Genomic DNA, 27427 nt, shown 5'->3' with positions numbered 1-27427 from the left:
GAGCCTGTATCAATGGCCATGGCGACTAGGATGCTCGTTTAGACCTCGCTTTCTTTCCGTCTTTCGGTCGGATACCATGGGCACATAGAGCCACGGATCCAAACTCATCTCATCAGCTGTGCGAGTGAGGTCAATAAACACAGTAGAATGTAGGACAATGTGACCATTGTGTGTTTATATAGCTCTAACTTAGACCCTGTACTTGAAGAGAGTAATGGGTGGAATGTGACACTCGCTCCGTCTGATATCACAAAACACTACAGTAGTTACAGAGTTCTGCAAGATGGGCGATATCACTGATGCTATCTCGACCGGGTCGGATTACGCATCTCTCTCGGACGAGGAGATTATTGCCCGCCTCTGCACCTACACCCCTGTCAACCCCGACTCGGAGAAGAATGTCTGGGCCTACTGGGACAAAGGTCTTGTGAACGCACCAGCGTGGAATCAGCGAAATGTCGTGAGTTGGGTCCGGCGTCTAGGGCCGTCCTGGACTGTCCGCGTTCTGGACATCGTGGGCGGCTCGCCCACTCACGTTTCCAAGTACGTTGACGACTCGTACCTGCCCAAGGCCTTTCTCGACAAGGACTTGCCCGGACCTCACGCTGCTGCCAGCGCGTCGGACCTCGTGAGATTGCCTCTGCTCTATCAATACGGAGGCGTCTGGATCGATGTGGGCTTGCTTCTCTTCCGTAGTCTCGACGCGCTGTGCTGGGACGCCCTGACAGAGCCAGGCACGTCATACGAGCTGGCCGGTTTTGCCGTCAATATGGGCCCAGAGGTCGGCATGATCTTCAACGGATTCATCGCGGCTCGAAAGGGCTGCATCTGCGCCAAGTACTGGCACGACATCCTTCTGGAAGCCTGGCGCCACACGAACAGTATCAGTGGCATGAGCAGCCACCCCCTGCTCCGCCATCTGCCACGATACGAGCCGCCGTCTCGAAACGGCAAGATGCCTCCCTTTCGGTACGCGCAGTTCGCCGACTATCTATCCCAGGTCTTTGCGCTGGAGCGTCTTCGGCACCTTACGGACCCGGAGACTGGATGGAACGGTCCCGAGTATTTCGACGCCAAGGTGTTGCTCTTTGACTGCGTCAGCGAAGTCTACTGGGCAGAGCGGCTGACCAACTGGGACGGCAAGAAGCAGTTTGAGCTCTTGGGCCAGCAGAGAGAGGGTGCGGTGGAAGAGGACGGAGGATACAAGGAGGCCGACGCCTTCGTGTCTGGTATCCTGTCCAAGTCCTCGACGATGAAGATCTCCCACGGGCTCCCCACTGCCGGCAGGGTGTACCTGGCGGAGTTGTGGGACAAGCCAGAGAACGCGGATGCGGACAGGAAACCGGGTAGCTTTGCGGCATATCTTAGATGGGCCAGTGAGCACTTCGAACAGACCCTGCCGCTGCAGCCAGTGAAGATGCCGCTGGTTCCCGGCAGCTCCCTGACAGGTGGTATTCTGACGGGGCGGGGCAAGCCCCGCGAGGAGGAAGGACAAGAGAACTGTGCCGATGGCACTTAGGTAGTGTCCAAGAGTTTCAGTGGTTCGTCTAGCAGATATACCAGGTGTTCGGGAGTCTGATCCCGGATGGCATAGACTTCGCGATAGGCCGTTTGCCCAATCCACCATATGTCTTTTGCATGAGATGAGAGTGAGAACAAGTGGGCCAGTATGATTAAGGCCCGTGGCCTTTGTTCCTCGACGCACGACAGGAAGCGTTCCGGTACCAAGCTCGCAAAGGACATCAGTCTCCTGCATAGAGCCAATGGATGTTCTCCACGGTTTGCGGCAGCTCGGATGGAGTGAACATGGCTGATTGCCTGTGGGTACACGTGCAGGATATCTGACTGCTCATCCCGAAGGGTCGCAGTGGGGTCTGTGTCGGTTTCCTCGAGAATGTCTGAAAGGTTTCCCATTTCATCCTGGCTGATAGGTGCCTGGGATTTCAAGTAAGCCTCAGACGATCGAATCATTGTCATGATACTGGCTGCTGGATCCAAGTGGATCCTAGTCCAAGCAGCTTCAAACACAGAACGAGCACCGCGTACTACCCTCAGCCAGCCCACAGGCGGTTCGTAACGGTCAAGGGGCCGCTTCTGCAGGACAGCAAAGGTATCGATTAGCAGAAGAATGGACGCGAAGCAGGCCGGGTTTGCAGTCCCATCATTCAGGCTACTCAGTGCTCCTCGATGAGCCCTCAAGGCCGCATCTAGATACTCGGCTCGGCGTTCGACCAAGCGCGGGTCGGGAGATCCAGAGGTAACAAGGTGGAGAGAGGCAATGGCGAGTAGGATATACATCAGCGGCTCATAGCTCAGAGCAAGTCTAGGCACCTCCACAGACCAACAGTTCCTGATGCTCTCGATATGACTTCCAGGCAGGGTGAGGGTAGTGGCGACTATGAAGTGATGAAAGACACGGAATTCGCAGGAGAAGAGATGGATGCTACATCGAACAGGGAACGCTAACTGGTCAGGTGCGGAGCACTCGACGGAGTCGCTACCATCTGCGGAGCTCGTTGGGGACGGCGATGCTTGTGTGCTGCTACCATCGAGAGGTTGACTTGCTCCCGAGCTCGGTTGCGAAGGGGTGAGGGATGTATCTCGATCGTAGTGGCAAGGGACATTATGCCTATGGCAGTTGTTCTACCAAACAGTACATCAAGTCAGGTGTGCCACGGCACCACTGGAGAAATAAATTCGCGGACAACGTACACAGACTGGATGGGTTTCGTCACACTGTGATACGGAATATCGGTTAGCAGCTGGGAATAGTTTGAATACATTCGATGATAAGTGCAGCAACAACGTCCTGAGACAAATCGCATGAAAATGGCTACCTTGACACGACGAGAACGACATCGAGAACATCCGGTTCTCGACTTCTTGTGATACAACCGCGGCGGTCGTGGTTGTGTGGCTTGCTGCTTTCGAGGCTTGTCGGTCATGATGGGAGACAAAGCAGGCGGGATGGAGATCTGAGATGGCTGAGATAGTGGCGGGATCAAGCTTTGCCAAGCAGCAGAAAAGCTTGTCTCGGGAGCTTGCACGTCTCCCCTGACAGACTGCTACTGGAGAAGAGGGAGGGAGGCGGCGAGAAGACAAGCAGCCGAGATCAGCCTTTACTGCGGAGCAATCATAGCATACCAAGTAAGACGACTAACGTCACATCCTCCCGGCGGGATTCGGCACAGACGATGGATCTTGAAATGATGTGTGCCCGATGTTTCATCAGAAAGCTGGAGCCTGAATGAAATGTGCATGTCTTGCCCATTTATTTCCTGTGGGGGGTGGGGGGAACGAGCCAGGATGCTCGCTCTCGTTTAGTAGCGCCCGCCATCGATGCCAATAGATCGATCGCCTTTTCACCCAGCCCTCTCTCTGCATGGATGGATCATGCAGAAACCCTGAATGGTACGTATGGGCAGTATCATGGGCGGCTGTGCTCACAGCCCAGGCATTCTAGTTGGCGATCAGCAAGCCTGGTAGCCACCAGTTTGCTTTCGTGTCTGTCCTTTGTCTCGTCTCTACGCGCCGATGACGACGAGAGGCCTCATTCTGCCTTTTCCCGCTTTCTAGCATCTTCATCGGATGCGCCCAACTGACTTGTTCTCTTCCATCCTCTCATTTCCCTCTGTTTCGAATATTCCCTAAGCCTGAGTTCAAGTTCTGCCAACACATTCATCTCACCGTTCTGAACCTTTTGTTTAAAAGGGGCATTTAAAACCCAGACAGAGACACCACAGGCTCCTACACTGCCCCGAACAAACCACGTAGTCATACCTTCGCGACATGCGAGTCCTCTTCCTGCTCGTCGCATCCCTCACCGCCATCGTCCTCAAGTCCAAGGACAAATCCAAGGCGAAAAAGCGTCGCCAAGAAAACGACGAGTTCCCCGAGCGAGATCATCAGCCGGTCGACTACGCCCCCGACACAAGCAGCTGGAACGACAAAGCCTTTGGTAAAAGCGACGCACCACCCCCTTACCGTGTTCGAGCATGACCAACTCGCTTGCCACGGCCGAACTGGCCATCTACGCGATCCTTTCTATCCCAGTCCTCTACATACTCGTTCGTCATGGCCTTGCCGGGCTTTTAGGCTGGTGCTATCTTTTCGCCTTCTGCACCCTGCGGCTTGTTGGCGGAGCCATGTCGATGCAAACAGATAATGGTTCGGGTAACATCATATCCAATGTCGGCCTGTCTCCTTTGCTCCTTGCTGCATCTGGCATCCTACACGAGTCGTAAGTATGTCCTTGTATCCGTTCTATTGTGGAGATCACGACCTCACACTTCTCTAGGAGAATTTATCGCCTATCTCCCCTGAACAAGGTCCTGGAATGGACCATTGTCGCACTTTTCCATGTTATCGTTGCTACCGGGGTGGCTTTACTCGGTGTAGGGGCTTCTGCCCTGCAGAATGCCAATCCAAAGCCGAGCGATCTGCAACTGGTTGAGATCGGCATTGGCATACTGACCGCTTCCTGGGCCATCCTTTGCGTCTGGACCGCAGCAACTCTGTTCAAGGGTCGCAGATCTAGCAGCCGCAACGCCATTGTCTTTGGGCATGGTACAACTGTTCGTATTCCCCTCTGGTATCCACTGATTCCAACTTGGTGAACATATCGCTGACACTCTTTCTTCTATCCAAGCTTCTGATGGCCGTCATCCTTGCTCTTCCGTTCATCGGCATCCGTGTTCTCTACAGCCTGGTCGCGCTCTGCACCCGCAAAGCTTACCTCAACCCTGTCACTGGCTCTCTGACAGTCCGCATCTTGCTGAGCTTTCTTCCGGAATTAATCACAACCCTGCTATTCATAGCGGCCGGCATCCGAACCGATCAAGTTGCAAGAGCTGCCCGTGCCCACGATCGACAAGACACGAGGCGCCAGCGCGGAACAAAGCATATCGCTCCGGAGGAGTTTGCCAGGTGAATACAGATGGCTGGATGTATTCCGTGAAGGGATATTATTATGGCTTGCCGCTGTAAGCAAGACCATGAGTAGCAGATTGAAAGATTTAGAGCCTAGTTCGGTGCTGGGGGCTTTTAGATAGTTGTGTGAGAACAATACAAAATGTGAACCTCATCGCACCAAGTTCCCGTCTCCAATGGGTCGGTGCAGCGGCAATAACCTAGTGTGTCTTGTGTACGTAAAGCTCGGCGGTCCGAGGCCATGGACTTGATCGTATCCCCCTGAATTTACTCGCTGGCCCAAATGATCAGCAGCAAGTTTGTTCCCGGAGTGAATACCTGTGTCATCGTCGTCGATTGCAAGCTGTGGCCTGCAGGTAGAAAGTCTGAGCCTTGCTTCACTATGTCATTCTGACCAGGGCTAAAGCATAGCCGAGTAAAACAGCCATCGATTTCCATCAACTCTCACCACCACAAGTATATACTCTTGCTGATGGTCTCCTTTGTCTCTACCGGTCATCTAAGCCTTGTTTTTAAAAGTCTAAATCTCACAATTCAACTGTTTGATCACTACGATCTCACAACTATTAGGCTGCTAATTCATAACGACTACCATTCTATCACCCTATTTCTACGCTACTCTCTGACAAATATATCTATATTCTTGGCTTATATTATTAACTTCTTAAACAATACCCTCCCCGCCAGGGATCTCATGGGCATTTTGGCGTTGCAGCGATAACTGGAGTATTATATCCAAGTTCGGCGCAGAGAAACCAAAGAACATAGGCTACTTCTTAGGTGCGGCTCAGCCGGAACTGGAAGTTGCTCAGGTCTGAAGACCAAAGGGGAATTTGGAAGGGTTCATATCTGAAGTTGACTTTATTGGAAGTTTCGCGTAAAATGCGAACCCCAGGGAACCATTGCATCAGCGCGTTGGATATGAACTGGCAGTCTATCTCCACTGCACTGGCCACATCTGAGGGTTGTGCAACATGTGATGGTTTCTGTTGGACACCGTATTGTTCCATGATCAATTTCCCTATATCCGTGGTCTGAGATGAGGCTGCGTGGATGGCTGACCGAAGATGTTCTATCGACCCTTGGATCGCTAGCTCGATTCACTTTTGCGACGACACAAGCTCTTGCTGCGAGGCCTGGGTCGACACCGCGATGGCTTGGTTGGTGTTTTGTATGCCTTGAGAGAGGACCAACATTTGTCGATGTAGGAGATTGACATCGTGGCTGGGAGATAGAGTTGTTAGATTATAGCGACTGGGTGAATGATGAGGCTAGAAATGAATTGACCTCGTACGAACTTGGATCGAGCTTGTCAGAGTCAGCTGGTGATGATTGATGGCCTTGATACCATGCTTAATCTGAGCTTCGTTGAGAGCGAATGCCACATTGCTTTTGAATATTTGCAGCCAACCTTGGCGAAGTTGGCTGGTGCTCTTGCCTCTGAGCAAGTTTTTGATCTGCTCGTGGGCTCTCAGTGATACGTAGACTTGACGCCGGATTTGATCGCAGTTCTCGTGAGGTTTCCAGGTTGGGTTGCGGGCCTGTTCCAAGTCTTCACGGACGAGCCCAATGACGCCGACAAACTCTTGCAGTAGAGCTTGTAGCCTCGCTGCAGACTGTGAGGCAGTTGATATGCGCCTGACTAGCTCGTAGAGCTTCGTCGTGCACCGGATAACGACATCGGCCAGGCCCACGACTCCCCTAATATTGGCAAGCGTCGCAAGATCCGCCATCTGGGACAACGGTTCTTTTCAGTCTAGCATGCAAGATGTAGGTAGGAAAGAGGTGATAGAGTCTAGTGGAGAAGGAGGTGTCTTTCTCGAATTTATGCGTCATTTGCCATTCGTATCCCTCTCTCACTAGCTACGCGAATGCACTCCTTATTGGAGGTTGCTGATAACGCGTCGGCAAGGCATACCGCGGGCGAATTCGATCATTCGAAGTCAGCCTGGCTTGCTCTTATGACTGTGCTACCTCAGATACGCGGGTCTCAGACACACAAAGTTCCAAAGAGCACGTTTTGCAAGACGATCTATCAAAACACAAGCAACAGTCTTATTTTTGATGAAAAACCAGTCGTGGACAACCATTTGTCAGTCATGTCTATAACGCCTTTTGCTGCCTCTTGTCGTCGAGGGTATAGCGCAAGTTATCTATACAATATCAAGTCGCGATCAAAGCTCGCTCTTGATAATGGCTAGTGACGACCCTCGGTCTCTTAGCCTATTCTGCATTCGCTCATGGATGGTCTTCTCCTGTTGTAAGCAGGTACCGCAGACCGTAGCTTCCGACCCTACGACGCGAGCCACCCTTACATAAAGGGCGGCAGGGAGAAGGGGTAGCCACCGTTCTTGATGCGGAAGACGCTCAGGAGGAAGCTGTACATAACAAACAGTATGCCGCCCCAGGCCAGAATGGCGACCTGCTGGGTCTTGGCATCGGCTATCCTTGGCGCCCTAAGCGCAAGAGCAATAGCAGCGAAAGACAAGACACCATCTGAGAGGAATTAGTATTCAGGGCTCCGGCAATACCAGTAGGGACTGGAGCAACATACACATGGCAGCAACAATCTGAGTCTCCAGGCCGTATTGGTTCTGGAAGCCACTTGCAAAGTAGCTGATACCGCCCTTGCCGTCGCCAGCGACGTAGGGAACCTTGCGGATGTGGTTGAACATGTGGCCACTCGTGAAGAGGAGGATGGAGACCAGGCTGATGGCGGCCCAGACATTGCGGTTCTGGATGATGGGAAGAACGTAGGGCCAGGCGACAAAGGCGACAGTGACGGATCCGAGGGTCATAGTCGTGCCAGCAATCCACCGCATCCAGTTAATAGGGCGCTTAACCGGAGGATGCGGACCATCAGGGATGTGTCGAGAGATCCAAGCATGAACTTGCTCGGCAGTTTGGGGTCTGAAGAGTGTTAGAAATGGTTGAGTTCATATGTATTCGCCCAATCTAGAAAACATACCCGCTAGAGAAGTCATATCGCAGTGGCTCGGGGGAGGAGGGAGCATTGGGGCCAACAGTCGGAGGAAAGAAGAAGAGGACAGGTGCGGTTTGGAGGCCGAGCTATTGAAGAGAGTCAACGGTGTTGGTAAGATCTGTCTCAGCTTGAGATCGTCTCGACGCTTTGTCGTACCTTGAGGAAAGTATCCCGTCCATCAGTAAAGTCGAGGGTCGCGAAGTTGAGGCGCGACTCGCCCTTCTTGTCGCCCTTGAGCCAGCTCTTGGAGAGAAGGTCCCATTCGGGCTGGAACTCTCGGCACAGCTGGCACGCAAAGCGAGCATCCATTGCGGTCAGGAGAATGGCCGAGGCATAGTCGCGAGGAGTCGAGGTCAGCTTCTGGTACGAGGCATCGTCGAGCTTGACAGGCGATGAGGTCGCTAGCGACTTGTCGTGGAAGTGGGAGAACCTGTCGGCCTTGACGGACTTCTTGGCCGCCAGGGCGCCGCCCACTGAAAGGACAGAGAGAAACAAGGAGAGGACGCGCATCTTGTCGGGTGATTGGACAGCTGGAAGACGGCCGTGAAAAAGAGCGTAAACTGGGAGTGAGGGCAGTCACAGTTTCTGCGTCTTCACCTTGGCTCAATGGGGTCAAAGAAGAGAGAGAGAGCTTCCTTACTACTGAGAGCCAAGTCGAAGCTCCACGTACGCCAAAATGAGGTGTCCTCAGCTTAATTGGCACATCTTCGGTTTGGCTGCGTCGTTACGCGGTCCGAGCTTTAGTGGGGCACGGAACCAAGGATGCGCATTGTGGCGCCCTGTGGCTCGAGAGTGGGGGAGGCTCTTGGTGCTGTGGCGCCATGCTCAGCGATCCGCTTTAGGCAGTCTGTTTACCCGGCAACGGAAAACAAGCGCGGCATTCAAGCCACACCCCAAACAACATTGAAGCACGCTCTCCTACAAAGTGTGCCTGCCACTGAGGGTGCCATCGTCCATTCAATCTGTCCCGCACCTGGCCAACCCATGTCATAGGCATCTCTTTGATATATCCTGGCTTTCTGCTTTCTCCCATCTTAGCCTACCTGATTATTCAAGTATTGAGCTACTCACCTTGCGCGATTATTGCTTGTCAACATCAACCAGAGCAAGATATCCCTTTGCTGAGGGTAGGATAAACATGGATGCTGTCAAGGTAGGCTTGATCCTGCCCAGTCTGCCCCCAAGACAAGTACATGACTAACAACAGATGCCTTCCACAGAGGACAGAAAAGATCCACGATCTCGACATGCGGTACCACAACACATTGAACCAGGGCAAGCTGGTTGTCAGCGAGGAAGACTCGCGGAGACACAGGCTTCGCAGCGTTGTTCTTCGAGATGAGGTCGCTTCTCTGAAGGACCAACTGAACAACAAAGAGGACAAAATCTCGCAGTTGTTTGCGCAATACGATGGCATTCGAAGCCAGCTCGACAACACACTCGAGAAGTGCCGTGAACAAGAGAAGCAAATCCGCACCTACGTCCGCGAGCAGTCAAATCTCAAGGTACATCCACAATTCCTGGCTCGTGATCAGGGTATCACTGCGACTAACAAGGCTTTGCAGGCTGAAATGCAGTCGCTCATGGGCGCGTCAACAGACTCCACGAAGCTCCTATCCGAAAAACTCGCCCTGACGCGAGAACTCGGCCTTCTGAAGCCCGAGGTTGAGCATCTCCGCTCCCAATTGGCCCACCAGAAGGACGTCCTGAGCCAAAAGCTGGCACTGGAGCGCCAACTCGATGCTCTTGAGGTCGAGCTTGCCAACGAGAAGCGTGCCGCAGAGAAAGCCACACAAAAACAAGCAAATGACGACAATGAGGTTGAAGATGAACTGAGGAAACAAATCCAAGAGCTGGAGAAGCAGCTGGCTGCCGAGAAACGTGAGACGGAGAAAGCAAAGAAGAACGTCAAGGGCAAGAAGGGCGCGAACGACGATGAGCTCAAGCGGAGAATACAGGAACTCGAGGAAGAGCTGGAATCCGAGCGGGCTGCGCCCAAGTCCACTGGTCCTGTCAGCAAGGGCAATGACGCGCAAATCGAAGAACTCCGCCAACAACTCCAAACGGCCGAAGCTGGCCTGGCCAAAGAGAAGAAGGCGAAGCTTGAGCTGCAAAAGTCACTCGAGGCTCGTGCTGCTGAGGCTCAACAAGAACGGGATACCCTGCAGCAGAAGTTTGAGACGATGAAGCTGAAGCTCCGCGAGACCCGAGAGGATCTCAAGGCCGCCCGTGCTGACGCAAAGAAGGGCAAAGCTGCAACGTCTGTTCCCGTCTTTGACAGTCCTGTTAAGGTCCCGACCGCAAAGCCACAGGTCAGGCGGAAGCGCGGCGCCAACGAGATTAGTGATGACAAGCTCGTCATGCACACGCCTAACAACACGGACGGGCGGACGAAGCGTCCTCTTAAGAAGCGGGCCTTCGAGCCGACTCTGGTAGGGGAGAAGTCTACCTTTTCCATCACGCCCTTCCTCAACAAGACCATCAACTTCACCGAGGCTTCTCTCGACCTCAGCACGGGTAAGCGACAGGCAGCTGAGGAGACCCACGCTGTCACCGAGACGATCGCTGAGGAGGTCGACTCGAGCACATCGATCGCACAGGCCGAGGTCACAGAGACAACCACTGCTCCAGTGGCGGTCGCCAAGCCTGCACCCAAGGCACGTGGACGCCCACCCAAGGCCAAGGTTCTTGGTGAGGCGTCGCTCTCCAAGAGGAATATGCCAGTCTCCAACAGCCGCAAGACGGCGCTTAGCGAGCCCACGCTAGAGAAGGTCCTGGAAGACAAGAACGAGGCTGCTGGTGCCGAGCAGGAGAACAGGCCGCCTGTCGGCGCCAAGTCTGCTGGCAAGGGCCTCAAGTTGAAGCTCACTACCACTGCTCCCGAGACCACGCGCCACAGCGGTGTCAGCAACACATCGGCCAGCACCCTGTCAGAACCCGAGCCCAAGAAGAAGAAGCGCAAGCTGCTCGGGGCCGCGAACAAGACGCTTTTTGACGAGGAGGACGGTGAAGCTGCGCCTGCTCCTGCTCCCACGAAGCGCAAGGTGCTTGGCGGCGGCGCGAGGGCACTGGGCAAGGCGCCCATGATGGGCCGGGGTGCGTTTGCTGCGGGCGGCACGTTCTCGCCGCTGAAGAAGGAGAGGAGAGGTGTCAATGCGAGCTTCCTAGCTTGATTGTTCTTTTTTATCTGGCAAGTGCAAATGGTTAGATGCACGGATTGGGGACATGGACTTGGGTTGGGTTAGGGGCGGTTTGGTTGTGGCGTTTTGACTGTTCTTTGCATGGTTTGGAGTTTTTGCGATGACCTTTTTACAAGACTGGTTTACTGCTGTCTTGCTGTATGAATAATTCTGAATTATATGCCCACAGAGAGGTGGCTTTGCAAGATGATTCATTCTATTAAACGCGATGTCGATGTGGTTATGATTCCGTGTAAGAGGTGCCCGCTATGAAGTGGCTTCACAGCTCCGCACTAACATTTACTTGACGTGGTTCGAGCTTTTGAAGTTTGCACCCTCATTTCATCTCACATGAAATCAGTTTCATGAGTTTAATGACCCGATATGCCCTTATACACAATTGATTGATTGCTCAGATACCTTTACTTTGAAGTCTCTCATCTCAAAATCTCTTCCTTCCATGAGGAGACCTCCGTCGGAACAGGCATTGCAAGCCACCGGCAGAAGATTTCCTTTTCCCATTCATCCTCGACTCCCGCCATCATGATACGCCGTGTCGTGCGCTCATGGGCGCGACCGACGGCTTTAGCCATGGGAAAGCTCAACAGCTTGTCCATTGACGCCCTGGCATCGCATCTATCGCGCGCCTCGATAGCACAGGGTGCGCCGCGGGACATATGCCACCGATGCTGGCAGAGGCGCGCCGCCTCGACGGGGTCGTCGGCGTCGTCGCGGTGGAAGCAGAGGCAGGGCAAGGACTTCTTCGCGCGCGAGGCCAAGGTGCAGGGCTTGAAAAGCAGGGCGGCGTTCAAGCTGCTCGAGGTCAGTGGCATCTCCGGGCAGATGGCACACTCCTCTCTCATCTCGAGAGCATACTCGTGCCTTGAGAGGTCAACACTTTGACGTGCAAGAACTAATTCAAATACGGCCTTCTGCAGATCGACGCAAAGTACAGAATCTTCAAGCGCGGCCAGTCCGTCGTTGATCTCGTACGTCCCTTCTCTCTTCTTCCCCTGTACCCAGCCCATTGCATCCTCTCACCTGATATCTCTTTCCTTCTTTTCGTCCCATATCTGATCGCTCACTCGCTGGGACAGGGTTACGCCCCAGGCTCCTGGTCCCAGGTCGCCGCCGAGCGCACCAAGCCGACGGGCCGCATCCTGGGCATCGACCTGATCCCGGCGCAGCCCCCGCGCGGCGTGTCCACCATCCAGGGCGACTTCCTCTCGCCGCACGTGCAGCACCTCGTCAAGCAGTTCCTGGCCGACGACGAGGTGCGCCGGAAGCGGCACCGCGCCGAGGAGGCGGCGGTATTTGAGGCCAGCAGCGAAGAGGGTCCCGATAATGATTCCGGGGCAGTAGTTGAGGAACGTCCCAGCTACATCGACCTCGAGAGGCATGCTGCGCAAGAGGAGAGGGAGGCCGAGGCCGAGGTGGAAGGCACCGCGGAGGCCGAGGGCAGCAGCAAGGGCCAGGACAAGGCCGGGAGGCTGGTAGATGTCAGTAATCCGCCCCTCTTCTTCTTCTTTCTGCTTTCTCAACTGCGGTGGGTCTGTGCTATTGCGAGCTGACATCCTGCCCATGGTTCAAACGACAAACAGGTAGTCCTGAGCGACATGTCAGCACCCTGGCCCCAGACGACCGGCTTCTCAGTGAACACGTTGACCAACCCGTACGCCAGGATGATGAACACGAGCGGCATGCCCTTCCGCGACCACGCCGGCAGCATGGTGAGCCACCCTCCCTCTCTCTCTCCACCCTATCCATCCCACATGTCAAAGAGGCCTTCAGACCCCCCCTGTCGTCCGAGAATGAAGCTCATGACGTCTACTGCGCACCCCCCACCCGACAGGACCTCTGCACAGCCGCCCTGTCCTTCGCCAACGACACCCTCCGCGCCGGCGGCCACTTCGTCTGCAAGTTCTACCAGGGCGCCGAGGACAAGACGCTCGAGCGGCGCCTGCGCAAGCTCTTTGCCAAGGTGCACCGCGAGAAGCCCGACTCGTCTCGGAGTGTGAGTCTTCTTTTTCCCTGCGTTTTTCAACACCAACCCCGCGACTCCCTGGATCTGGGTCTTGTTCACAGAGTGAACGCGTCCAACTTACCGTCTCCCCCTACAGGAATCCAAAGAGGCCTTCTTCGTCGCGCTCAGGAGAAAAGGAGATGTCGTCCTCGGTGTCGAGGATCTAGAGCCGCCTATATAAGCAAAGTTCCGTCGGGGCTAGGAGTTTGAATAGATGTCGAAGTAATGGGCCACCTTGTAAGATATGTACATGTAGGATTCAAGAGCTGTGGACGTGGGTGGTGGCTGGTTTGATACCCACGCTTCAACAACTCGATGGAGCATCAATACAATTAGACACTTATCACATGCCCATAAGCGTTGTGTGATATGGGATGAAGACCATCAAACAGGTCTTTAAGTTCTTGAGGCGTGTCCATGAAGACAACTGGGGCCTTTGGCGCGGGAAGCATTAGGAAATGCGGAAAACGCTCCAAATATTGGTCTTGGAATGGATCATCACGAAGTAGAACAGCGACTGGCCAGCAGAACGACATGAACTACGTCCACCAGGGAGTACTCCCCGAGGTTTCGACAAATCACTTCCTTTGGCCATTGGCGACGTAGGAACAGAATGCAAATCAAACCCCACAGTACACGAAAGACCTTGGATTTTGAATTTCGTCCAGAGTTGCCTTTGAATTTCATAGCTTTTAATTTGGTATGACCGTTTCACGCCGAACCATGCACAATCCCCACACGAAGAAACCGAGGCAGACAACCCATAAGTCGATTCCATAGGACATTCCGCATAAAAGAATGGGCTGCCGTCGCCCACCACGACACCGATCCGTCCTCCCGCTTAGACCTTGAAGCCACGAGACCGTCTGCGACCACGAGCCTTCTCGAACTTGCGACCCTTCGACTCGACGTAGGGCTTCTGCAGAGGTTGTTAGTCTCACTGCGCTTTCGCGTCGAACGGTAAGAGTGGAAACGTACCTTGTGCTTGTGCGGGCCCATGCCGAAGTGCTTGAAGGCCTCACGGGCGTTCTTGGGGCCGCGGAGGAGCAGGGTGTTGGCACCGGTGGGCTTCTCGAGGGCGAGCTGGTCCAGGGTGATGGCCTGGCCGCCGGCAGCGGTGATGCGGGCGCGGGCGGTGGCGGTGAAGCGCATGGCGGCGACCTGCATCTTGGGGACCTCGAGCAGGCGGTTGTCGTCGGTGACGGGGCCGACAATGACAACGGTCTTCTTCTCGTTGCCGTTCTTGAGGTTGCCGGCAATGCGAGACAGGGAGACGGGGGGGCGGTTGATGCGGGACATAAAGAGGCGGCGCAGGACAACCTTGTTGAAGGCAGAGTCGGTACGGCCTGGAGGGAATGGCCACGTCAGTACCGTCTCAATTGGACCATCGCCCCATGTAGAGAGGCGGCTTGCGGGGTTCTTGGAGAGGAAACTTACGAGCCAGGAAGCGGTAGAGCTTCACCAAGAGCTTCAGGTAGACGTTGTTGCTCTTGGGCGCCTTGCGGTGCGTGCCCTTGACGTGGTGCTTCTTCAGATCGATACCTGTAACATGACAAAATCTCCAGTCAGCCTTTTTGTTTTGTGGTATGCTCAAAAATGGCAGCAGAAGGAAATCATCGAGGGCAGCGAATGATCGCAGGCAGGGTCAGAGTCGTCGCGACAAGAGTGCCCTATCACCAGGCACTCTCCATTCGCATGACGTCTGTCCCTATCGCCTGGAAGATTCTTCACTCCCGCTCGAATAATCTCATCGCGCCGTGGTTCGCAGGAAGATCGTGCACTCGTTCCTTCTCGTCCAGGTTTTCACGCCCGGTCGACAAGAAGACAAGAGCAACGAACTCCCACTCGCACACAAAGGCTTTTAGGAAAGCTCCTCACGTACCCATCTTGACGGTGACTCGAGATGCCGGAATAAATCTAGAGTCGACGGGTTGCTGGTCGGTGGTTGAACGGGGTCGAAAAGAAACCTCAGAATTGGTCGAGTGGATTTTTTTCGAGGGTTAACCGATGGACTGGGCAAACCCACCAATTCGTGGTTAGTGGGCGGTCAATTAGGGCAATTAGGGTATTGAAATGGTCCTGAAGAATGATTGGAAGAAAATCAGAAGTGGGGCCAGTTTTTGTCGAAGCTCAACTCGACACAAACGAGTGATCCACGACGCTTATGTCATCAGGTCGTGTGAGGTGGGTGGCTCGAGCTTCTAGTCCTGTGATCGTTGATAAAGAGAAGCGCTGCTGGTAGAGATAACGATAGCTCAAATGTCACGGTGCGGTTGAATACGGACCTGATAGAGCTTGATCTCAGTCTGGGTTGAAGTGGAATCTTGATGGTTCATAACCTTCTGAAGCTTGTACTGTTTTATTATTGTATAAAAGACTAGAAGAAACCTCTCTGGGAAGGCATACGGTCGGTCTTCAAAAACCAGGTCTGTTCGCTTCTGTAGTACTGCGACCATGCTTAAGCTTGTAGCTCAGCTCCAGGTCCCCTTGAATCTCACAATGCTCTATACGTCTCCTCGATACAAATGCCAGACCAAGGTCCGTTATCCTGCTCTTCCATGAGTCACTCCCTTCTTGTAGCTGGATAGAGGTGTGCATTGCACAGATAGCATCGGCCCATGTGGCCCATCCAAAACTACTCCTTCAGTCGACCAGCCTCACGCACACATATCATATGCCCATGTATTGCTCCATTGACTGAAGCTGTCTCCATGCTCTTCTTCCTCTCTCCTGATTCATGCTTATTCCTCGCCCCCTCTGGTGCGGTGACTTCTCCAACGATGCTGATGTTTTGTGGTCGCCCATGCCTCTATTGCCAGCCGGCAGTCGTTCGTTTTCCACCATCTTGTCCAGAACGCTGTATATCCTCTCCTTCTTTTTCCAACGTATTCATTTAAAGGTGGCCACAGCCCAGCTGGCCACCTGCCCGGGGATATCAAATATAGTTTCCTACTCTTTCTTGCTTTCTTATAAGATGACCTCCTCATCGCCCGGGTTGAGGCTGACGAGGAAGTCTCTCGTGATCTCAAAGCTCAGCCAGCTCGACGCCATGCTCGGCGCCACCTTGAGTAGGTTGGGCACGATGCCCTTGTACATTCCCTTGATGCCCTCCTGCGCGATGATAACGCGCACGGCGTCGGTGATTGACTTGTACTGGTAGCCCATGCCGGACATGGTGTTGATCTGGAATCGGCGGCGGAGGACGTCACTATCGACAACACAGAGCAGGTTAGCATATACACTCGTCTAATCTAGAAAAGACAGCGTGGACATACAATGGGTATGTGCACGTTTGCGCCACAGCACCTGAGACCGCACCCGCGAGCAGTTTCCTCATGGCGCTGGGGTTCTTCTCGCCGTCCGGCGTCAGGTATTTCCTCACCCACTCGTACACCATGAAGTTCAAGCCGACCTGTCAGAACCCCGTTAGCAAACAGAAGTCGCACGCACCACAGACATATCAAAAAAACGAGCTGGGGCAAACATACGTATGGTGCAACGCCAGCAACAGTAGGGATGATTCCCCGGTATAAAGCCAAGAATCCACCCTCCGTCTTGTACATCGTGGTCAGCGTCCCCCACATGCCCGGCATCTCTTTCGGCTTTGCGCCCAGGTCGGCAAACGAGGCAGTCTGGATCGATAACCTGGTCCGCACGATGTCGAGGGGGTATGTGAAGGTGACGGAGGTGATGCCAGCCAGGCCACCACAGACCAGGCGGGTGAGCGGCGACATGTCAGCGCCGGGATGTGATTCAAAGATGTTCTACAGACAAGGAAAACAGAAGTGTCAGTCAGATCACCACACAAATTGCCTCTCCACAGATACCATCCATACACAAAAAGCACAGCCAAAGAAGCAAAGCAAGACACAACGTACCCGCTTGTAGAAATTATAACTCCCAAACTGCACGGCCGAGTACGGCACGATGCGGATGCAGTTGGTGCCATTGCCGCGCATGAACCCGCGCCAGCCCTCCTCCTGCCACATCTTCTTGAGCGCCTTGCCCACCGACAGCTTGTACTCGTCGCGCCCGACGCTCTGGACCTGGAACAGGATCTTGAGGCGCTCGAGCGGCGACACGACCGTCCGGGACACGGCGCCCGCCACGCCGCCGGCGCAAAAGGCCGCAACGACGGGCTGCGAGATGCCGGACCGGAACTGGAAGGCGAGGGTCTCGGGGTTGGGGTACTGGGACTTGATGATGTTTTCCCGTGCGGGTGCCGGTCTGGGGGCCGGAGCCGGGGCCGGACCCGACGTCTGCTGCTGGACATCATGCCCTTGGTCAGCGTCATCCAGCCGAGGACGGAAATAGATGACTGTGTCCGTGAAGTACGGGATTTGAACCACTTACAGTTGTCGACATAATGGCGGGTTATGAGGATGAGAGCCGGGATATCAGTCGTGCTCTCCCGTCCGGTCTATGGGAGATCGTCCAGCAGGACTGATGATCGGAAAAAGGCGAAGAGGAAGTGATTGACGAAATGAAGAGGCTTTTCGCATCGAACAAGTGCGGCAGTGTGCCAATGGGTCGAGAAAAACTTTTTTCTGGAATCCAGAAACGTTATGTTGAGAAAGACTGGTACCGAAACGAAGGTTGTCGTCGAGCTGACCGGGTCAAAGGAGGCGACGGCAGCGGGTCAAGCTCGACATGCTCGAACGGGACGAAGGAGACGCTGTCGTCGTCGATCATAGGATGTGCCCGTGCCTCGGTCAGGCGAGTATGTGTTGGTGTTCGGATCTGGGAGGAGGGAAGTGCCGTCAGGAGGGGGGAGTGTGCTGCCGGCGTCGTAGGTGTGGTGTAGGTATGCTCGCGAGAGGTTTGTTGGCCGTGGCGGATTTCGTTGCCAGTACTCGTGATGTCGAAAACGGGAACTCTTGACTGACCCGGCGGAGAGCGCGTGCAGATCGAGTGCCGCAGAGTCCTGGCTTGCCTAGACCTAAAAAGTGTCCACTGAGACTGGCTGGACCAGCTGGGCTGAGCGCCTGAAAGGAAGATGTCTCAAAAGTCTAGACTAGCGCAGCGCCCTGGTTCGGCGCATCCAAAGCGTGAGCTCGTACCCAAAAGAGGCCGCCTTTGGGAGGTTTGAGAGGGATTATGCCCAATCAGGGGACCGCAAGTATGTAACATGCAAGGTGCTTGTAAGATGAGACGTGAGGTCTATTGCTTCTCACTCGCAGTCTGACAAAAAGATCAAAACGAAGCTATCATAGCAAGAAGGCCAGATGCTAGGGCAGCTTATGCTAGGGAGCGTAATTAGGAGGGATTTCAAGGTTTCTCTCGCTCTCATTTGCACGTAACCGCGCTGGCGGAAGCCCAAAATTGGAAGTTCATGCCGTCAATAATCCGGGGGGGGCTCCTCTAATAAGTACCCGATACCGAAATTCAGAGCGAGCGGTACCCGCGAGATCCACGAGTCACGAGCCCAGCTCCTTAAGAAATCTTGAGGCTTGGCATGTACCGGAGCGACTTGGCTGGCCGGGACAGTGACATGGCCTGAAGTCTTGGAACAGGCTTCCAGGGCTTCCAGACTGTCGCAGATGTCATCAAAGACTCCTCCCGCCCAGGTTCTTTCCCCGACTTTTACTGGCGCCAAGGGCTTGCGAGCGCTTTTACGCTGGCACGGACTGGAGTCTGGAGCACCTCTCATTCCCTCCAGCCCTTGAACCCCCACCTCGCCCACTTGGCTGCGTGCCCGCGTTGGCAAATCCGCATACAATGACATAAGTCGCTCGACTTGCCCGTCTGCCTCTTGGCGATCCGTCCATTATTACACATCGTGTAACACCAAGATTACCTGAGCTTCCCTGGCTGACTCACTGTTCAGTTCGTACCATATGAGAACACTTATCTTGTTAGCTCAGCTTGGCTCAGTTCAGGGATCAGTCAAGCGGAATTGGGAGGAATTAAACAGTAGGGGCTCCGTCCGTCGTGTGATGTGCCAAAGATAAGGAACTCGAGTTAGCTGCAAATCCCCGACTACGAATGCCTTCCCCTCACGATGCGGAGCCGAAACCCGCCGGCTTTATCCGACATCACTACCTACCACAAGCTGATCTGTCCCATGCATGGCAGATCGCTTCTTTAGCCTCACATAGCGTCGTCAGACGCGGGATGCGACCGATATCTCGTAATCACGAGGATAGATACCGTCTCGGTGGAGGCCGGCAGTATGCAGGCGAGGCACATTACATTGCACATGACACCGTGAGACAGGTTTGACACTCCTACACAACACAAAGTCTTTTAATCGTTTGCTACAAAGATGCAATGTCGGTGCATTAAACGCGAGGTATGTATCTGCGAGACGAGTTTTCCGTAGTTCATCGTACACGTACGTGAGGTGTCGACAACGTCGTTCCGTTCCGATCGAGCTTTCCGTTCGCGAGCACGACTACCGAAGAAACTACGAACGAGAGCACTCGAGGAGCGCACCGGTCGACTCGAGACTAGAAAAAACAAGCTTTTGAGAGTCAAGATAGTGGATGAAATGCGAGACCATGGACCTGGTAAATAACCCAGCAAACAAGAAGGAAAGAAAACCTTGAACGTCCGACTCTGCAAGGTCGGAAAACACCCGAGGTGTTCACAAGCCGTAGGGCTGGCCGCCATAGACCTACTCGGCGACATCCAGATCGTCATGGGCTTGCCGGGGGCTGTCAAGACGCTCTGTTGTGCCAGACGAGGTTAGCTCAGTGTCAGTTTGACTGATCGGATCACAGCCACATACCCTTGCGATCATCTCCGTTGGCGCCGTTCTCGCGGCGGTCACGGTCATCGCGGTCGTCACGATCATCGCGGTCGTCGCGGTCATCGCGATCGTCCTTGAGATCGCGGTCACTGCGGTCACTGTGTCAAGTCGTGTTAGCCAAAGCTTTGAGTGCAAGCAGCCACGTGCTTTGGAAAGACATACCGGTGATCAGGGCTGCGAGAACGGTCACGGTCTCGGCGAGAGTCGCGGTCATAGTCGCGATCACGACGGTCATCCTTGCGCGGCGAATAGTCGCGGCGCCGAGGAGACGGGGAACGGCCACGGCGGGGAGAACGACGTCCTCCACGCTCACGGTCACGTCCAGAGTCAAATCGCCACGAGGCAGATGGCGGGGTACGAGCCCACTGTCAAACACATCTATCAGCATGTGCAAACGCAGGGTGGGATAGACTACAGGGAGACGGACCTCGATCTTCAGGATATCATCCCGGCCGATGCGCTTGTTATGCATGTCATGATAAGCATCGTCGGCATCCCGACGATCTTCATACTCAACGAAGGCAAAACTAAGCCTAGTTAGTAACCTGCAATAGAGTGTATATCGGTAAGAGTGTTGACGTACAGCCTGCTGCTGGCGCTTCGCGGAGCCGGAATATCGCAGCGGACAAGACGGCCGTAGCTTTGAAGTAGAATGGAATGTCAGCACATCTGTTCTGTATCGTTTTGGATAAGGAGAACTCGTCTCATTCCCTCCCCACCGCTCGATATCCGCATCAAGTGCAGCATCGGGCAAGTGGTGGCGCGCAAGTGGCCTAAAGCTTTGGGCAGCGACGTCCGCAATCGCTCGTTCGATGGCTGACTGCGGCGACGCGCAGGGGCAGTGGGAGTCAAGGCGGAACACGAGTGGCGGGTTTGGATGTAGGGACACCACAGCGCGCAGCGTAGAGATATTGGCGAGCGGTGATGGACGGAGGAGGAGGAGGGGAGGGGGGTATCGAATTGCGACGAGGACGAGGAGACGACGAGGGGACCGAGAGAGCGGCGCTCGAAGCGCGGGGTGCGACGCATCGACGTAGCTGATGAGGGACGTACCGTTCGAACTCGTAGGCTAGATCGCGAGCACGGGTGCCGTGGCTAAAGCCCGTCACGTAAAGGGTAGTGCCGCCTCGAGACATGTTGAGAATGGATCAAGTTTGATGACAAACGGCGGGAGAACGAGTCGCCAAAGAAGCGGGAAGGCTGGGAGAAACCCAACGAAGGGACGCAAGAATATGTTTGTGGAACGAAAACAATAGTATCGCTGATGGACCAGCTGCTCCCTGATGTGTATGCAGGAGTAGGCTGGGGATTCAAACACGGCGACGTTGTATGAGAGATGTTGCAAAAGTTTCCTGTGACGTGCTGATGGTGGTGATGGAGGATTATTATGGGGCAGAACTCTGGCACCTTCCTTGTCGCTTAGTTAGCCGGATCGGGACTAGCGCCTCCTTACGGGGAGGTTGGTCTCGTGTCACTCGTGTCTCACAAGAACTGGCAGCGAGACTGGATATAAGAGGAAGAGGTGGACAGAGGAAGGGAGAGTGCTCAGTCTTCAAAGATTAGAGATATATAACGGGAGGACTATATTCGGTGTTTGAATTGTTTTAGGATAACCCGAATGTCGTCATCCAAGTAGGCATTCGAGATGTAATTAGTTGACTTGTTTTCAAAATGCAATTTGTTAAATCAAAACAAGAATGCTATATTACAAACGTCTATCTCATTTTACAATGTGGTCCGTGGTATCTTATTTTACAGCATGATGCTTGAGATCCAACTTTATGATTCCGCACAAGAGCCCTCTACAAGATCAGATACAAGCTACATAGAATACTTGGTCCCATGAAGAGGCCAAACCAGAAAGCGATATTGCCCAGCGTCTTCTTGTTGCGCAGCCACTTGGTACGATGCAGTGCAACCAGCTAGAGAGAGGCGGAATATATCAGTCGCGTGAACGATCCAAACGAACAGAGATCGTAGTTGGTAGGAGAGAGCAATACTCACCGGAATCTGGCACATCTGCAAAAAGAGCAAATAGCCCCGAAGCTTCTTGAAGATGCACCACATGATCAACTCGTGGACACACGCCGACAAGAAAAAGGTAATGAGGGTGGCGGTTGACCTCTTGACTTTGAGGGCTGAGATGGAACTATGGTAGACATGCCGGAGCAGGAAGTTGTGTACGGGCCTGGTTTGGTTGCTTGAGTGTCAGAGACATAGTCTTGTTCTCCATGGGTATGGGACGCCACCTACCGGTTCCAGTCACGAGCAAATTGGTCCCATGTCACTTTTGAGAGCAAATGTCAGTATTAATTTGCAGCTCTTGCGGAGTACCACAGAAGGGACTCACCGCTGTTCCACCAGGCATCGTAGAAACTCCGGTCAGCGAAATAAGTCAACTCGGCCAGCCAGTTGAGAATAGTCTCCCATATCAGGTACCAAGTGAGCTGCAGCGAACGTACAGTTAGCATCGCGGCAACCACTCAGGCGAACAGGAGCAAGAAGGCTTACCAAATACTCCATCATGAACGGGAATATCAGATCGCTCAGCATCCAGGGGAACTCGCGGAACCGCTCGGCCGTCGTCATGCCCATCTCCTTCATCGTGACCGTCTTCATGACCACGGGGTAGATGAAGGCCTGCGAGATCATGATCATGACAAAGATGATGCCAAACGTCGCCGTCATCTTCTCGACCACGTAGAACCAGTTGATCGACTCGGACCGCGGGTACTCGAGCTCGTACACCACCGTGGGGAGCACGATGTACTCGTAGTGGTTCGCGAAAGTCAGGTTGTGCGGGTACGCCTTGCCGGGGGTGAGCGCCTTGCCGCGCAGCTCGTCCTGCAGCGCGTCGACCTCCCACTTGATGATGCGCTCAAACACGTGGATCTGCTGCTCGTCCAGCGGCTCGCCGGAGCGGATCGCCTCGGCCACCCGGTCGATGTCGCTCGCCTGGTCCTGCGGCGCCTGCTGCTCGTGCTGTTGCTGCTGCTGGGTGGTGGTGATTGACCTGCGGCGCTCCTGCATCCCCGCCGCCGACGGCGGCAGCGCCAGGTGGTCCGTCGACAGCGACTCGACGGGCGGGTCCGTGGCCGAGGTGCCCTCGATCGGCGCCACGCCCTCGAGCCGCTTCAGCACGGCGAGCAGGTCGGCGCGCTGCCGGCGCAGCGTCGACAGGTGGCCGTTGTAGAAGGCGTACGAGTGCTGCTTCATGAGCATGACGATGCCGTGCAGCACGAAGAAGACGGTGTGCGACCAGGGCCAGTCGCGCACCATGGTCCAGCCCACGACCCCGGCCATGAACGCCGCCTGCCACAGGTTCTGCAGGATCCAGCCCGCGCCGTTCCAGTCGACATAGCCCGGGAGCACGAGGTAGCGCTGCAGCAGCCAGCTGACGCCCGTGATGGCGCACATGGCGCCGTCCGAGGCGAGCAGGACGACGACGTCGCGGTGGAACATGGTCTTCATGATCTCGTTGGTGCCGAGCACGTTGCCGCACAGGCGCCAGTTGTTGGCGCCGATCTTGAGCACGAAGAGGAAGACGCCGATCCAGAACAGGGTGAAGAAGCCGTGAAAGGGGCTGTTGGCGGCGTCGGCGTTCTGCCGGTCAAACGCCGAAAAGGTGCGCGTGAAGACCAGGTCGCCGAACTTGGTACGGCGCTTCTGCGGGACGCTCTTGTCGCCCTCCTGGTGTGCCCGGTCGAGGCCGCGCTGCAAGATGGCTTGCAGCTCGGCATCGTTTGCAGAGAGGATGTACCGGCGGGCATCGCTGGCGCTGAGCTTGCCATTCTCGGCGACCTGCGGTGCAGCCTTGCGCGATGGTCTCCGTCTGAGGGCGGAAGGGTCTACTCTCTTGGAGATCTCGTCGTAGTCCTCCTCGCTGGTGGTACTGGTGGTATCTGATGGTGTATTTGTACCCCGCTGGTTTGCCCGCAGAGCATCCCGTAGGGAATGCGGCGTGCCGGCGAGGGCATCTGCGTTTGGACGAGAATCCCCATTCATGTCCGGCAGGAGGAGATATCTTTCCTGCGTGTAAGTCTATGGTTTTGGAAGGATATTTGGACAAAGTGCTGTTCTTTGCGGTGTGGTCTGATGAATTCTTTGATCATGAATGTGCTGATCCGGATCGAGGGGTGGGCGCTTGGCCTGGACGGTCTAGATGAATGGGCTCGCTTTTGGAACCAAGACTGGTGAAGCGCCCTCCCTGTCTTGTGATGGATGTTATCTATGCTTCAACTCGTAGAATTGCCAGGTATGAAAATGTCAATTGCAAAAAAAGAGATGATGACAAGTCATGGAATTATCTGACAATCAGTCTGATTCAGGCGTGTGTAGATGTCAGGTCTGCTTATAACGTTTATTAGCGTCGTCCGGGACGCCGGGAACCAGCAGTGGCAGGACGGCCAAAAAGCTTCGGTCGTCTCGGATCAAGAAAGTGGCACATGCCAACAGCTTGAATTTGTGGCAATCACCAGCCATAGCGCCTGTTAGTTTTCCTTGTATTTTATTCTCTTCCTTCTCGGATCTGTGTGGAACAGTATTTGGTAATTATGAATTCATCAGCACGGTGAATGTAAGTGCTGTGACGCAACTTTGGCCGGGGTCGCATGCCGCCAAGTCCACACAGATCGATCCATCGATGATGGATTGCAAAGACGCACACACTGTTCGGTTATTAAGATCAATAACTACTGGGACACCCGCACGACCCGCGCGCGCGCGCCGAGGGCTGGCTCCGCCAATTTCCCAAGTACTGGGAAGTGCCGGGCGTTTGCGGGCCCGGTCGATCCGGCACCTATTTTCATAGGGCCATCCCAGGGATTCGATCCCCTTCACCTTGAGCCTCACCTTCCGTATGGTCTCTTATCTGACTCAGTTCTACGTCAACAACGTCGCCCTCGGCTCTACGGGCGGCCTTGCAGATATGGCGAATTTCCGTGACCACCGCGGTCTCCATGGTCGGTCTATCCTGGTTCACAATGGGTGGAGCGAGTTCACCTAAGGGAATCTTCGGCATTCCAACATCCCCGAAGGTCTTAGAAAACCCTCGCATGGACACTTGGGAAGTACCGTGTTGCTTTGTGGAAACATAGGACCAGATATATTTGACTCGTAGACACACAAACAAGCTGCTACTTTCACAGAAAGCCAACACGACACCAAGGTCTGCTGAACCAGGCGGGCGGTCTAAATCCCACCTTACAACCCGCCCCCCCCAGAAGAAGCTTTTTTTGGACTTACAAATCAACAAGAACCGTCACCATTCAAACCAGTGCTCTCCCTTTTCAATTTCAAGACATCTTCTCATATGTTGCCATCAGGGAACCTGTGGACAAGTCAGTCTCTGTTATGCCGCAATCTCGCCATCGAGGAGGATTTCAATCTTACCAATGAAGGTGGTCACCAAACGGGAGCGAACCTGGCAAATATCCTCGGGCACCAGCCAGATGGTGGCGCCCATCTTTCGCGCGATGCTGATGCTCAGCTTGGCGTTGAGGTAGGCCTCGTCGTCGGTGCGCCCGGAGTTGACGAGATCGTAGTCGACGTAGCTGCTCTTCATGCCGTTCAGCACGTCCAGTAGGAAGACACCGGTGCCAATGGCGGGGTCCTTGAACGACCGAATGGATGAGTTGCGGCCACCCTTGCGAGACATTTCGTTGGCCCATTTGACCATCTCGGCGTCGGTGACCTCCCGCTTTCCGAGCCGTTGCGCCAGCGCCGACAGGGTTAGGGTGATGTCTCTGCGCATCAATTGCCAGACCAAGCCAAGAGTGAGAGTCTTTTGGCCGTCAGTGATGTCGGCTCCCTGAACGCCGACGAGGGAGAAGCCGTTCTGCTTGCCAAGCTCAATGGCATAGTTGGTGTTCTCTACAGCCTTGAACCTCATCAGCTCGCTGCCGTTTGCAGGAGCTTTGTTGACGTGGCGCCAGTTGACAGAGCCCTTGATAACCTTGTCATAAGCCTGTAGCAGGATCGTGCCGTCCCTGAGATCGTCAAAGAAGGACTGTACCGCAGGCTGGACATCCAAGCTGTTGAGCCACAGGGTAAAGACACGGGCCTCTCGTTCGCCCTCGGCATCGAAGTCTTCGACCTCGAGCTTCTCCTCCTCGGTGATGGGGTCTAGGCACGGGTGGTTGTTGAAGAGGTTGGCAACAAAAGCGAGGTTGAGCTTGGGGTTACCGGCGACAAGGGAGGTTGGGGTGAGGAATTTGCGGCAGTCGAGCTTCTCGGCATTCTGAAGTACCTGTTCGGCACGCTGAAGGAGATCTCGGGTCTGAAGGGGGCTACGATCGCATCCGTATTCATGGCCAATCTGGGCAAGAAGGACAGTGTAGTTCTCGCCGTCCTTGACGTCGCTGGAAAAGTTGGTCACCCTCCTCGGCCAATTCGCGGCCTTAAGGTGGTAGTTGAACCAACGCAAAAGGATCTGCTCAGGGGGGAGCCGCAGGAACTGCTCCAGGGTTTCGTCCTCCTCAAGGAGGCGATACAGCTCGGGGTGGAGCTTGATATCGATCTTTCCAAGCAGACCGCGGCGGATGATCTGCCAGATGAGACCCAAAATCAAGTGCTCTCGGACCTCAATGATATCCCCAGCGCCAATGTTGACAACCGAGCAGCCAATACCTCTTGCCGACTCAATGACGATATTGTTGTTTTCGGTCATGTGGAAAGCGTTCAGAGTCTTGATCTTTCTGCCGGGCATGTTGAGTACACGCTCGTCAATGGTATCAGGGACACTGTCGTTGATCAGCTTGGCCAGCACGAGGCCGTCTTTGCAATCGTCGAACATCTCAAACGTGTCGGTAGGGAAGGGCAGGCGGTTGCCGAGATCGGGATCGCCGGCAAGGACGGCATTGATGTGACGGGTGAACTCTGTGCGCTCATCCTCGTTGATGGTGTGGGTGATGTTAGCATTCGAGCCCTGGACCTGGATCTTCCCGCTCACGCTCCCCTTGGAAGCATGGCCGCCCGTCCGCTGGGCTACAATCCCAGACGATGGCGAGGCTGGCACGGGCCCCGAGGAGAGTCGCTTTTGCGCAGGCGACGAGTCCCGTAGCTTGGAGATGAGCTGTGCCCTTTGTCAATCCTGCACTGAATGTCTAGCTTCGATCCAACTGAGGTCGAGCTTACCGATACATAGTCTTCAAGTTCGACTCGTCTGGAGGAGTCGAGTTCGACCTCCTTCAAGGCTTGTCTGACAACATCATACGGCTGGCGCTCGCTTTGCTGTGTGGCCTTGATCGCGGTCGCCTCATCGAGGTAGCCCTTGTCGTCTACGTCGAGTTTGTTGAATGCGTTGGAGAGCTCGAAGATCTCGTTCTGTTGGAATTGCGGGAACTTCCTGTAATGGGATAGGCGAGGTCAGGTTTTGCGGCAGCTTCGGGGTGACCATTGGGATAGTGCGCCAGCAGCGCCTTGGATATTTTACATACCGCTGGATCTTGAGGACGTTCATGGTGTCGGGTCGAGGCTATCTGCCTCGTGAGATAGAGTGTTGTGTAGCTTCAAATGAGCGCCTGAGGCGTTGTTCTTTGGTGCTCGCCAGTTGTTGCCAGGTC

General features: G+C 54.7%; 10 protein-coding genes across 10 annotated transcripts; 4 read left to right on the top strand and 6 right to left on the bottom strand.

Moving 5' to 3' along the window:
* Window positions 1–283: 283 nt before the first annotated feature.
* E0L32_000161 (uncharacterized protein) lies at window positions 284–1519 on the top strand (the record flags this gene model as incomplete). The annotated part of the gene is made up of 1 exon (XM_031135700.1): window positions 284–1519. The coding sequence occupies one exon, from the start codon at window positions 284–286 to the stop codon at window positions 1517–1519; it is 1236 nt and encodes a 411-aa protein (XP_030997538.1).
* Window positions 1520–3789: 2270 nt separating this feature from the next.
* Window positions 3790–4930, top strand: E0L32_000160 (uncharacterized protein; the record flags this gene model as incomplete). Its single annotated transcript, XM_031135689.1, has 4 exons — window positions 3790–3958; window positions 4054–4240; window positions 4298–4574; window positions 4649–4930. 4 exons carry the CDS (start codon window positions 3790–3792, stop codon window positions 4928–4930), a joined length of 915 nt encoding a protein of 304 aa, XP_030997537.1.
* A 1099-nt stretch (window positions 4931–6029) lies between these two features.
* E0L32_000159 (uncharacterized protein) lies at window positions 6030–8422 on the bottom strand (the record flags this gene model as incomplete). Its single annotated transcript, XM_031135677.1, has 6 exons — window positions 6030–6153; window positions 6217–6630; window positions 7245–7425; window positions 7484–7839; window positions 7898–7998; window positions 8069–8422. 6 exons carry the CDS (start codon window positions 8420–8422, stop codon window positions 6030–6032), a joined length of 1530 nt encoding a protein of 509 aa, XP_030997536.1.
* Window positions 8423–9159: 737 nt separating this feature from the next.
* On the top strand, window positions 9160–11085 carry E0L32_000158 (uncharacterized protein; the record flags this gene model as incomplete). Its single annotated transcript, XM_031135666.1, has 1 exon — window positions 9160–11085. The coding sequence occupies one exon, from the start codon at window positions 9160–9162 to the stop codon at window positions 11083–11085; it is 1926 nt and encodes a 641-aa protein (XP_030997535.1).
* A 549-nt stretch (window positions 11086–11634) lies between these two features.
* On the top strand, window positions 11635–13295 carry E0L32_000157 (uncharacterized protein; the record flags this gene model as incomplete). Its single annotated transcript, XM_031135655.1, has 4 exons — window positions 11635–11913; window positions 12030–12637; window positions 12697–13105; window positions 13212–13295. 4 exons carry the CDS (start codon window positions 11635–11637, stop codon window positions 13293–13295), a joined length of 1380 nt encoding a protein of 459 aa, XP_030997534.1.
* Window positions 13296–13955: 660 nt separating this feature from the next.
* On the bottom strand, window positions 13956–15000 carry E0L32_000156 (uncharacterized protein; the record flags this gene model as incomplete). Its single annotated transcript, XM_031135644.1, has 4 exons — window positions 13956–14033; window positions 14093–14460; window positions 14552–14656; window positions 14997–15000. The coding sequence occupies 4 exons, from the start codon at window positions 14998–15000 to the stop codon at window positions 13956–13958; spliced, it is 555 nt and encodes a 184-aa protein (XP_030997533.1).
* Window positions 15001–16081: 1081 nt separating this feature from the next.
* Window positions 16082–17479, bottom strand: E0L32_000155 (uncharacterized protein; the record flags this gene model as incomplete). Its single annotated transcript, XM_031135633.1, has 5 exons — window positions 16082–16322; window positions 16390–16526; window positions 16603–16878; window positions 16993–17379; window positions 17468–17479. The coding sequence occupies 5 exons, from the start codon at window positions 17477–17479 to the stop codon at window positions 16082–16084; spliced, it is 1053 nt and encodes a 350-aa protein (XP_030997532.1).
* Window positions 17480–19730: 2251 nt separating this feature from the next.
* Window positions 19731–21001, bottom strand: E0L32_000154 (uncharacterized protein; the record flags this gene model as incomplete). Its single annotated transcript, XM_031135622.1, has 6 exons — window positions 19731–19783; window positions 19845–19963; window positions 20028–20230; window positions 20293–20392; window positions 20449–20505; window positions 20919–21001. 6 exons carry the CDS (start codon window positions 20999–21001, stop codon window positions 19731–19733), a joined length of 615 nt encoding a protein of 204 aa, XP_030997531.1.
* Window positions 21002–21686: 685 nt separating this feature from the next.
* E0L32_000153 (uncharacterized protein) lies at window positions 21687–23870 on the bottom strand (the record flags this gene model as incomplete). Its single annotated transcript, XM_031135611.1, has 4 exons — window positions 21687–22065; window positions 22119–22152; window positions 22216–22312; window positions 22377–23870. The coding sequence occupies 4 exons, from the start codon at window positions 23868–23870 to the stop codon at window positions 21687–21689; spliced, it is 2004 nt and encodes a 667-aa protein (XP_030997530.1).
* A 1345-nt stretch (window positions 23871–25215) lies between these two features.
* Window positions 25216–27324, bottom strand: E0L32_000152 (uncharacterized protein; the record flags this gene model as incomplete). Its single annotated transcript, XM_031135600.1, has 3 exons — window positions 25216–26937; window positions 27000–27210; window positions 27302–27324. 3 exons carry the CDS (start codon window positions 27322–27324, stop codon window positions 25216–25218), a joined length of 1956 nt encoding a protein of 651 aa, XP_030997529.1.
* Between the last annotated feature and the right edge of the window lie 103 nt (window positions 27325–27427).

Source organism: Thyridium curvatum, assembly GCF_004353045.1.
Source record: "Thyridium curvatum strain D216 chromosome Unknown NODE_1_length_1224711_cov_81.814160, whole genome shotgun sequence".
NCBI classification, from domain to species: domain Eukaryota; kingdom Fungi; phylum Ascomycota; class Sordariomycetes; order Thyridiales; family Thyridiaceae; genus Thyridium; species Thyridium curvatum.
This window is presented reverse-complemented; position numbering and strand designations above follow the sequence as displayed.